Source organism: Protopterus annectens, chromosome 12.part0 (genome assembly GCF_019279795.1).
Source record: "Protopterus annectens isolate FY-2018-M chromosome 12.part0, PAN1.0, whole genome shotgun sequence".
Lineage (NCBI taxonomy): Eukaryota > Metazoa > Chordata > Ceratodontiformes > Protopteridae > Protopterus > Protopterus annectens.
Window position 1 is genome coordinate 476,358,043 of NC_056746.1, and position 12,597 is coordinate 476,370,639.

Here is a 12,597-nt window from a genome sequence, read left to right on the forward strand (position 1 = left end):
CTAGGTCCTATCCGTCTTAATCCTCCTAAAATTTACGACTTTAAAAAAAAGGTGATGAATTTAACTTAATAAACAGTGACAGTAATTAAATTTGTGTTTCTTTAACGCAATAAAATCTATAGTAATTTACATTCTCGTATTCTGTCGATGCAGCAAGTTAACAGCACTAATATTTTAAAAGTGACGCTGATCATGTCTGGATTTGTCCCGATTCTGCTGAGATTTGTTCCTGATTAGTTGAGAGATATATGATTGTGCCCTGTTCGCAGAACGTTTTCGATTTTGTTTCATACTTCCCGTGATCATATCGTAACTCTTTTGCTTCTGTTTTGCAGCTACAAACTCCCTAATTTTCAAACTATTTCCTTCTGTAATTTTCCAAAACCGGGATATTCTTTTCAAAAAGATTCCATAATCTGTAGGATATTACGTGGACCAATAACAAAATCATCTGTTCAGCCAAGTTAAGGCGAGCTTTATCAGTTATGCCTCACTTAGCTTTCCGTAGACCGTCTCTATGAAAGGAGTATAAGCGTCTTTGTATCCAAGGCAAAACTTGTACCCACTGGCTGAAAGGTGGAAATGTTACCGCTTTTCTTTTTTTATTTACGTTCATTCAATTCAGCTCAGTGGCAATGTCGGTCACCCCTGCCGTGTTCTTAATTATGGTCAGTGGTCAGATAGAAGGTGCTGATGTGAGTAAACTTAATTGTTCCTCCTTAACTGCAAAATGTTTTTGTTGAATCACAGCTTAGCTGTTTCCGTCACAGATCAGGCCTTTAAAAACACCGATTTGTTTGTTTAGCTAAGTATAATTGTATTCATCCTTTGCTAGTCCATTAATACTCAGTTCGGTTCCCAATTGTCGCACTACTCGGGATCCAGTCAGTAATTTTTCGTACCGTTGCCTGTTTTTTTTTTTTTTTTTTTTTTTCTCTTGTATACCCTCCTTTCCTTTGCAACAAAAGTTTTACATTTCGTTATGTGTTGTAATAAGTACTGTAGTTATCAGAGTGCTTATATTTAGTCTGGGATATATGGGGACCCATGTCCATTCTGAATGTTGCATTCTGTCTATTGTAGTCTGCCATAGTTTTTAGTATGCTTTTGTAGTGTGATACCTTTGCTCCATATTAATACTTTAGAGGACGCAATGACATGATGAAAACATCTTGGACAACACGACTATAGATTAGGGTTACCACCCGTCCCACTTTGTGAGGGACAGTCCCTCTTTGGACAGTTGTGTCCTGCAAAAACATTAGTAAAAATGGCAAATGTCCTGATATTTTAGGACAAAATAATTTCCTGTATTTTATGTAATAGTTGCATAAAACAGTTATTCTGTATCTGGAATACCTAAATATTATAAGAAACAGAATAAGCAACTAAAATACTACAAGTATAAGCTTTTATTTAGGCAAAAAAGTGAAGTTCTGCCCTTTGTACCTGCCGTGGGTATGTCTCGCCATGCAAAATCTGACATTTGTACCAAAAATGTCCCACTTTGGGCATTTGAAAAGGTGGCAACCTATAGATAGCAGGTTGGCTTTGTATTAGAACATTACCCCACCGCGATTTTCACGCTGGAAGGGGCGTAGCCAAAATGATTGACATGACAAGCCCTTGTGACGTTGCATGGAAAACACAGCTGAGTGACAAGCCACGCAGAGTATTCAGTGACATGGTGAATATTCATTGTGAGTATTCATTCTCTGACCGTTTTTAACACAGGCTTCATGCTTTTTTAGGTTCATAGGTTCATACTAGGCTATCTGCCCTAGGGCATTTATAAGCCTAGCCAGAGTGTGTTTGGCTTTCGCCACCCATTTTAAATGAATTTTGCTATGCCCTTTTTCGAGGTTAGTGTACTGTGCCTCTGTCTAACAGTGACACAGAAGTGATACCTGGGGTAAACCTACTATCTTCCATCCACTCATCAAGATTCCTCTTGAAGAGAGTCAATGAGGGACTCTGCCTAACCTGGACTGGGATTTTATTCCAGAGTGAAGGGAGCCTCTGGGTTATGAATCTGTTCCTCCAGCATGTCCTATTTATTTCAGTGCTGAGGTTCAAGTCTCTTGAGCGCGTAGCTCGATGGGATTTTGGATTTTCTGAGGTGCAGCATGTCCATTAATTCCGGGTTGGACATGGCTTTATACGTCAGGCACAGATCGCCTCTGAGCAGGCGGTATGCCACTGAGTAGAGCTGGAGTTTCTTTAACCGGGCAGCATATGGCATCTGTTTGAGCCCTTTGATCCTCTTGGTGAGGTACTTTTGGGGTCTTTCCAGTTGCTGCAGGTGTCTGGTAAGGTACATCCCAAAAGGGGCATTGTACTCAATTATGGGCCTGATGAGGGATGAGTAAAGAGGCACGATGACCTCCCCTGATCTAGATATCTTTAATTATAATTTTATGCTTCTGCAGGGGGGGGATTCACATGGCTGCTCTCCATACAAACTAAACAGCCAGTGTTAAGCAGAATATAATTTTACAAGTGCATTTTCAAACAAAACATTAACAAGTCGATTTCATTTTTAATAAGGAAATTAAAAAGTACAGCAAAAACAATACATGTGCTCCGTCTTGCAGGGTTATTACAAAAGGTAATCCCCCTTACCAACAGCATGGACTATTAAACAAGATTAAACATTACATTAAAATAAGCAATTGGTCAAAAATTAGTTACTTTTCTAAACTTATCTGCTTTTTTCCCCATAAAACCTTTATCTAATCGCAAAGTCTGACATGCCATATACAGTGGCTACCCCACAGTCTGCAGTGTACCCCATCCAGGAAGTTGTAAGTTTTTCAAAAGAAATACCAAACCTCTCTGTGCGAACTCAGGCATAAAGCCCTAGGATACTTTGTGTGCACAACAGGGATCCTAAAAAACTAGCAGGTCTTAATTGTAACATTCAGAAAAGTAACAAAAGCATTAAACACTGAACTACTGTCACATCCATCCTGTGTAAGTTAATTACCTTTATAAACCAACTAAAAAGACAAACACCTGATCTTTAGGGTTGCCACCTTTTAAGCGGGCCAAAGTGGGACATGGGGTGTGGCCAATATGACACTAGCCACACCCTCTACCATGATGTCATCACCAGAGTGATGAAGGAGATGCTGTTATGAGTACAACGGATGGCTGCTGGAGTGGCTAGCTGGTTGGTGGGAGTAGCAGCTGGATAGATGGCTTGATGGATGGATGGCTGAAAGAATGGGTGCATGGCTGGCTGGCTGCATGAATGGATGGATGGCTGGCTGCATGAATGGCTGGGGGCTGGATGGATGGCTGGCTGGCTGGAGTGGCTAGCTGGTTGGTGGGAGTAGCTGCTGGCTGGATGAATGACTGGCTGCATGAATGGATGGATGGATGGATGGCTGGCTGCTTGAATGGATGGATGGCTGGAGGATGGCTGGCTGGATGGATGGAGGAGTAGGATGGCTGGCTGGAGGAGGAAGATGGCTAGTTGGATGGAGGAGGATGGCTGGCTAGCTGCATCGCTTGTTTTACATAAAAAAAAAATCTTGGTCTTTTTTTAGCAGCTGCAGAAGCGGTTAAAACAAAGTGCTCCTACAGCCACGATCTTTGCAGAGCTCTTCCTGCCCCAATCCCCACCCCTTTCATGAATTGCAGCCAATTGCTACACGAATTAAAGCACCCGGACCTAACAGGCAGCAGCTTTGCCTGCAGGTCCTGGTTGGTGATGTAACTGAATCACCATGAAAAAGCCGGAAGTAATTGCGACTTTTCTACGGCAATTCAGTGCGATCGCAAAAGCAGGGCTTTTCAGGTCCCACTACTTGATACATAGGGCAACGGGATAAGGTGGTTTAACCCATGAGTGTCCTGCTGACAACGGGATGGGTGGCAACCTTACTGATCTTAAGAAATGATGATGTTACCTGGTGAACTTTCACAAAGCAGGAAAAACACATTTAACAGTATTTTGTTCATTTAAAAACTCGTATGAAATAAACATACATAAATTCACTGTATTTATGTAAAAAAAAGTAACTCACCCCAAATCAAAGGGATGAAAAATCAACATGTAACTTATTTGAGTTTTTACTGGGTAAATTGTTGTCTAAGGTTTAATACATAAGGGAGAAAAGGCTTTGTACTGAAATAATTACAATGTTTAACATACTGATTTTTCTGACAATGATCTTCCGATTTTTATTCAAAGCACTTCTAAAAGTAAACATTATTCACAGCATGCTGGCTGGGGTTTGGGCAGTCCTTGCTACTGTGCATCTGGTGGGGTAATGATCTAATACAAAACCAGCAGGTCTCCTTCTCTGAGGTCATTTATTTATTTTACATTTGTTAACCGGGATGGTCCGACTGGGCACAGGTCCATTTTCAGAGAAGGCCAGGGGAGAAAAGCTCCACAGTAAGTAAAAATGTACACAATATGTTAAATTACAGTATACAAAGAACTTCCAAACAATATGTTAAAATATAGTATGCAGCAGAAGACATAAAACCTATATGTACAGGAAAAATAGTTACACATGGTTAATAACAGAATAAGTATACAAATTCAATCAGAATTAGGAGAAGTCCTAGACTGTAATATATATTACAGTAGGTTCATTAAGAAGTGAGGTATATAAGTGGAATAATTTGAGGACTTATGTTATACATGGGCAATGAGCATAGCCACATATTCTTAAGTGTGTTCTAAGTGAGTTTTTAAAGTAAGTAGAGGTAGGGGCTGAAATCAGAGCAGGAGGGAGATTATTCCAGGTTCCAGCTATGGAGTGGAAGAACAGTGCTTTTCCTGCAGTATTGTTAGCCCTAGAGATACAGAGGAGGGGTTTGTCAGAAGATCGGACAGGACGATTTGTATTGTAGTGGGTGAGAAGTTGGCCTAGTGCAGGTTTTTTTTCTGGATGTATTACCACATTGTAGGCAATGACTAATTGGTGATAGGTTAGTAGCTGGGGAAGTTCCAGCCATTGCAGTTCCCTTATAGCCTGGCAATGGTGGGTTCTAAAAGTCGAGTTGTTTGCAAACTTGGCGATTTTATTGTCACATGATTCGATTCTGGCAAGGTCAAGTTTTCTAGGCTGTATAAGAACTGGAGCAGCATACATTAGGGTAGACAAGAAGTGAGTTTTGGCTAGGATGATCTGTGCTTTTTCGAGAGGGATTTCCTGTGCCTATATAGTGTTCCCATTTTTATGAACTTTTTTGATAGTTTGTAAAATGTGGATTTTTATCAGTTTCAATGCCTAGGAGTTTGGTATGGTCAGAGGGAGAGATAATAGTGCAATTTTTGGAGGAAATAGTGAAGGATAGATGGGTGAAAAAGTTTTTTTGGGGGGTGAAAAGTAGTAATTTGATTTTATTAAGATTTAGGATAAGTTGGATCTGTGTAGTCCAACTTTCCACAGAGCTAAAGGATTCCTGGGTGAGTTGTTGTAAGGTGGGAAGTGATGGAGCTGAACGGATAAGAGTTGAATCGTCAGCGTATTGTATAAGTGAAACATACTGTGTGGTGGTATGGAGATTATTGGTAAATATGGAGAAAAGAAGTGGGCCTAATATGGAGTCTTATAGGTTCATAGGTAGGTACTAGGCTATCGGCCCAAGGGCCTACGTATGCCTAGCCCACAAGGTTCCCTGGTGTATGCCATCCAAGAAAGTTATTTTCCTGTGCCACTGTCGAGCAGAGACACAGAAGTGATCCCCGGGGTGTATTTCCTATTTCCCATCCACTCATCAAGATTTTTCTTGAAGAGTGCTAATGAAGAACTTTGCTTGACATAGATGGGTAGCCTGCTCCAGAGTATGGGAAGTCTCTGGAACAGGAATCTATCCCTCCAGCATGTCCTGTTTATTGTGGTGACAAGGTTTAGGTCCCTAGAGCGTGTAGCTCGGAGGGATTGGGATTTCTTTAGGTGTAGCATGTCCAACAGCTCTGGGTTTGACATAGCTTTATATGTTAGGCAGAGATCACCTCAGAGTAGGCAATATGCTACGGAGTAAAGCTGGAGTTTTTTGAGATGGTCAGTGTAGGGCATTTGTTTGAGGCCAGTAATCCTCTTTGTGAGGTACTTCTGTGGCCTTTCCAGCTGCTGCAGATGACTTGTGAGGTACATTCCAAAAGGGGCATTGTACTCTATAATGGGTCTAATGAGTGTCTTGTGGTACACCTATGGTAGTTGGGAGTAAGGGGAATAGTACACTTTACCATTGGACAGATTGTTGCCTATTTGACAGCTTTTAAACCAGGCTATAGCGGAAGTTCAAGGGATAGGGATGTCAAGGTGTCTAGTAGTACAACCATGCATGGGTAGACCCAGCTAGCAGTGAGATTCCCATTTTTTGCACTGTGTTGGGCAGATACCAGCATCACTGTTTATCCCTTAACCTCTGTATGAGCATGGCTAGTCAACAAAGAACCTTAGTGGTCACTGGACCCCCAGCCCCATCCACAACAGATCAATTTTCTCATTTCATTTTTTATATAAAATTTATCAGTAAAATCTTGTACAGCAAGTCAGATGAGCAAAAGTGACATTAATGGGAAGAATATGGAATGAAGAAGTCCCAAGGATAAGTATTATTTCAGTCATTTTAAAATTCAAACATTTCTGTGGTCGTACTGAAAAAGATGATGGCATCATGCAGGCCAAACAAAATCATGTGGACTAACTGTCAAGAAATGTGGTTTCATGACTTCAGTAAATCTTCTGTGCCTCAGAATCTTTTAACACCATCATTAAAACTGCTCTACATGCCTGACTATTAATTGTGGTGGACCCAACAAATCTAGCACCAGACTCCATTAATTGTATTACAGTGCCCTTGATTCTCTCAGTAATTTTGGAGATATTTGTTAACTGTTTCACTGAGTGTGTTTCACTGAGTACGGGGGTGTACATAATGACAGGGTAAGAATACATGAGAAATATAATCAGCTAAAATGTTTCTGGAAACCAAGAGAAAACTATATTACTTAGAAAACCCATATAGACACCACACATAGAGCAAGTGGGAAGTTGTGCTTGAACCCTCAGCTCCTGCAGCTGTAAGGCAGAAATATTAACCACTGACACATTTTGCCTGCTTACTGATTCTGTTCATACAGCTAGGGCTGATTATTTCTTTATAACTGCTGTAGGTCCTCTAAATCAGTTCTTCTAGGAACATTGACTCTCTCATTCTGGTTGGCCCTCCTGATCATTTTCTTTTTTTTATCCTTTGACCAGGTTATTTCCACTAGGGTGATGGCCTCATTTTCTTGGGAGACCAGCTGTGGTATGTATACTGACTAGAGGAAATTTGGCCAAGGCACCAGGTGAAATTCCCCTACTGTTTTTGATATGTGCTGTGGGATCTTTTGTATCCACGTGAGCTACTGCCAGTTAAGTCTGCATGCGGCTTTGTTATTCATGATGAGGGCTTCTTGACCTTGTTAATCTTGTCAGCATCTGAAGTTCCTTCACCTTGCTTAATCCTTTTGGGCTGATTTTGTTTGTGCTGCTAAGGTTCCTGAGTCTGTTGATTGATACTATAGTGAAGAAAGTTAAAGCTCTGAGCTGCTAAAAAACTTATTCTGTTGTCCTGTGTAACATGTAACTCAGCACATGTTGTGCCTAGGATCTAAGATTCCATTTTGAATACTGCATTCTGTTTGTTTTATTCTACCAGAATTTTCAGTATGCTACTACATTTAGAAGACAGTACTTCTTGATCACCTTTGTAGAAAGAAGCATTTGCACCTGGTGTGTTATCCAGTTAATAAATAAACTAACATTCTGTGGGGATCCTCCTGCAGATTTTACTGTGGCAATTTCGTTAACTATGCCCTCCCCCCTCAAACTTTGTTAATTTATAGTCCCCCAACATGTAATGCTTGCCCTGCTACTTGTTAATATATCTGGTTTGGGAATATACTAGAGTGAAACAGTGCATATGTTTCCTAGTTTGTCTAAAGCATTTATTTTGTTATTGTATGACAAGTGATCATATTGCCTATCTTATCTCATTTGTATGAATAAGGACGTTAGTTATTTTTGCTGATAAATTATATTATACTGTTTAATCTCTCCAGTGTACATTGGCTATACACTGAGGCCTTATCCCAGTGGAACATACTTGGTATTTCTCATGTTGGAGTTGCCAAGGAGGCATACTTGCTAGACTCCCAAATGACGTCAGCTGAATTCTCTTGAACCAGTGGACTGACTGTAAACTGAGATTTTTTGTTGATTGTAAACTTCTCAATCTGTTCCAAAGAGTAAGCTCATCAGTACTTAAAAAGAACCTTATTTCCCCTGTTTGTATCTCTGATTTATTTCCTTTAATCTGTACCAGAAAAATTCCATAGGTAAGGATGCATGCATTTTCTGAGGAATTTGGAGTCCTAAACTCAAATGTTTGTCATTATTAGTATGTACAAACAATTCAAATTCTATGTCCCAGTTCAAAAGAATAATTTCCTTACTTTCAGCCATCTGTTCCCCCAGCATTTCTGATAGAGAACTCTGTAGAGATTTTTTAAAAATCTTCCAACTTGTTACACTTTCAAAAAGCGTGTTCCCATTTACCTCTCCTTTTTCATCATACCTGCAGCATTTGGTATCGACCTGAGAAAAATTTATTTGAAGTCTGCCTGGGGTATAAAAATACCTATGCAGATACTTCCAAGCAAAAATCCTAAACCTTCTGGATTTTTGTCATCCAAAATCCTACTCGCTCCATATTTCTCACACTTCCCCCATTTCATCATCATCCCTTTCCACTTTGCATTATAACCTTTTGCTTGCATTGTGTATGTGAGCCTTAACTGCATAGTTCTGCACTATCTATTCAAATCAGGTAATTGTTCTGTGGAGAGGATCAGTTTACCCCCATTTAATGCTTGCCCTCTTCCCCTCCCAAATAAATTCCTTCAACTCTTTATTAAATATCTTCCACATCTTCTCCTCTGATTGACAAATGTATGACTGACTTGTATATAAAACTAAGTGGACTAAAATGTTTTTCACTGCTTATATCTTGCTACCACTATAGTCTCTTCCCACATATCCTTAAATGCTATACACATAAATATTTCATCATATCATGCTCCCTTAAATATGGGTATTGCTGAACCAATCCATGTGTGTGTAGGTGTATAGTTTACCACTATAGGCTTTGTTTTATCTTCTTTAGGGGCTCAAACAGATGCCCTATGCAGTTCGGCTAAAGAAACTCCAGCTCTACTCAGTTGCGTACCGCCTACTCAGAGGCTATCTGTGTCTGACGTATAAAGCCATGTCCAACCCAGAATTAATGGACATGCTTCACCTCAGGAAATCTAAATCCCGTAGAGCTACACGCTCCAGGGACCTGAACCTCAGCACAGAAATAAATAGGACATGCTGGAGGGACAGATTCATATCCCAGAAGCTCCCCTCACTCTGGAACAAAATCCCAATCCATGTCAGGCAGAGCCCCTCACTGACCCTCTTCAAGAGAAATCTTGACGAATGGATGGAAGATCGTAAGTTTACCCCTGGGATCTCTTCTGTGTCACTGCTTGACAGAGGTACAGTAAACAAACCTTAAAAGGGTTACCTTCTGTGACCTACTATACAAAGACATAGTCAACTCATCTAAAAGGGTGGCGAAAGCCAAACATACTCTGGCTAGGCTTATAAATGCCCTAGGGCAGATAGCCTAGTATCAACCTATGAACCTATTAACTGTGCAGTTGTGCAGCGGTAGCGTTGTCGCCTCACAGCAAGAGGTTCTCCGGTTCAATTCTCGGCTGGGGTGCCTTCTGTGCGCAGTCTACATGTCCTCCCTGCGTTCGTGTGGGTTTTCTCCAGGTGCACTGCTTTCCTCCCACGTTACAAAGACATGCATCTGGAGCCTTTCTCCCTGGGCCTCCACTGAAAATTGGCTTCGTTCAAAGTTGGACTTTCCCGGTTAACAAATGTTAAATAAATAAAATAAAAAAATTAAGTTTATATTTCAAGGGGAGTGAATGCATCCCTGCTTGATTTCTCTGTTCAAACACAAGATGTTTGTAGGAACACTCCTAGCTAAATTCCTGCCTCTGGCCTTTCATATATCCTCTTAATTAACCCTATTATTCTATCAGAGAATGCAGATGTTTCTGTTGCCCTACTCATAAAGTCTCAATCCACTTTGTCTAATGCTTTCTCTGCATCAAGACCCACCAAGTGCAGCTGTATTTTCCTACATTGTGGATCATCATTGCTGTATTAATATTGCCAAATGATTGAATGCCCTCCACAAAACCTCATTGATGTATATCTATCAATTTTAGCAACTCATTTGCCATTTTCCCAGCTAATATACAGATAAACACATTTTAAAATTGAAATGTGTCTACATGAAGCTGGGCCTGAATGTTTTTTACCCTGTTTGGGTAATACAATCACCACAGCTTTTTTTCCCCCAAGATGATGATGCTTCCCCATTTAAAATACTGTTAATCAAAACCTTCCAGATCTTTATCACTTTCTTCCCTCCTAACATCCATACTTTAACAGGAATACTGTCTGTTCCTGGGATGTCAATTGATTATACATCATAGTTTTAATCTCTTCTCATCTCTTTTCTTCCTATCTTGGATGCTAATTGTTGAGCCTCATTTTCCTTTGATCTTTGCATAATTAAGTATTCCATAAATATTTCCATTTTTGCCTTTTCTTTGTTTTCGCATTGTTCTGCTTTATACAGATTTTTTTCATGACATTTCTGAAATGTCTGTAATACCTCTATAGTATCTCTGATTATTATTCTTGTCGTAGGCCCCTAACCTTGGCAACAATTCTTTGTAATTTCTGTTGCCCAAGTTGTGCTAAAAGTATTTGTGCTCTGGAGTTATCAAAGAAAGTTGCTTAACAGCAAACTTTCTAACCTCATACATATTATCCAAATATTTCTTTGTTTTTCCTTAAGCACTCTGCAGTTGCTCCTCTTCTTGTTCTTTTAGATTCTCTAATTCTGAAATGCTTTATCCTTTGTCAGCCCCTCTAAATAATATATATCACTTATTTCCCATATTTATTTTTCTTTTATTTATGGCATATTTTAAACTCCAGTTTATCCCACTAGCTATGTCTTCTGAAGAAATGTCTGTCTTCACTAATGATTATATGATGATTTCCACTATGGATTCATTAAATGCTTCTTTTTTTAACAATTTAGTAAGAAAGTGCCAATGTCTCATTTCAAATAAATTATCCTGCATCTTTATCGTAGTTTTGATATGGTATATGATCTGAAATAGTTATTTGATGTGTGTCACAGCTTTCAATTAAATATACATGCTCCTGTAAAATATAAATTCTGTCCAGTCTAGCCCAGTTTTTGTACCTTGGGGAATAATATGTAAATTCTGTCTGATTTCGCACTACTGAATTCACATCTTCCATACTGGATATTCTTGCATATTTCTACAGAAGTCTACAATTGTTTGTTATAGTTTCCCTTCTAAGTCCCCCTGATATATTGTCACTATTGCAAGTCAGGTTCCAGTCCCCATCCATAAATATTTCCTGCTGAAAGCTGATTATTTCTTACATTTTAAGCTCCATAACAGCCAGTTATAGTGGAATATAAATAAATGCCAGCATAATCCTACTCCCTTGCCAGTCGCCCCTTTCTACCACAAGTCTACCATTATTGTCTTTTTGTCCTTTTCTATTATTGTTGGAACCTCTCGAGTGGTCAATATCATTACTCCCCTTTTCCTTTGCCCCTAATATTCATCATGTCCATTCTAAAATCCTTTCTTTGTTAAATTCACATGCTGATTTCTTTCTAAATGTATGTCATGGAACTCTGCTACTCGCACCACACATTTCTTAATGTAATTCAATACATTTGCCTTTTATCTATGCCTGTAAGGCCATTTACATTCCATAGGTTCATGAGTATATACTAGATTAATGATCACAGGGGCCTTTTTAAGCCTAGCCATGCATCCCAAATGTATCTGACAAGTTTTGCAACCGTCCCAAATGTATCTGACAAGTTTTGCAACCGTAAGATTATTCTAAAAGGTATATTTAGGCTAAAACTTGGGTCCTCAAGCATTTACAGGTTGACATTGTTCATTAGGGGCATAGGGAGTAGAATGGGGTAAATTTCCGATTCACCATCCACTGGTCCAAGTTACACTTTAATTGGGTTAGGGAAATGCTCTGCTTCACATGGATGGAAAGCTTGTCCCAGAGAAGTGTTTCTGAGATGCAACTTATCTCTGTAAGAAGTCCTATTTATATTGCAAGCAGTGCTGTTTGTTTTGTGAATATGGAAAGAATAATCATTATAAAATTGTATGTGTGTGTAATCCTTTTAGTTTAAAAGTGCCCTATTTCACTTACCTTTATATATTTTCTGACGTATATCCATACGTATGTAAGTAGGAATGTATTATTTTGTAACTAGGAATGCATTTTTTTTCCTTGCTCATAAGCTAATATCATGTACTGTTATAATTTGTCTAAACTTGCTATTGTACCTGTGTTTGTGTAATACTATTCTGATGTGCGGAGCTTTTCTCCCCGGGCCTCCACTGAAAATGGACATATATCCAGTTGGACCAGCCCG

The 12,597-nt window shown here is 39.4% G+C and overlaps 1 protein-coding gene across 2 annotated transcripts in view; it reads left to right on the plus strand.

The window, feature by feature from the left end:
- Nucleotides 1-500: 500 nt before the first annotated feature.
- The window catches only part of B9D1 (B9 domain containing 1), a 540,262-nt gene continuing 528,165 nt past the window's right edge, over nt 501-12,597 (plus strand). Inside the window, exon 1 of one of the 2 annotated variants that reach the window (XM_044089570.1) lies at nt 501-695. In XM_044089570.1, the coding sequence (XP_043945505.1) occupies nt 636-695 (60 nt within the window). In that variant the 5' untranslated portion in view covers nt 501-635. The remainder of the gene's footprint in view (nt 696-12,597) is intronic. The other variant, XM_044089569.1, reaches the window with a different exon arrangement.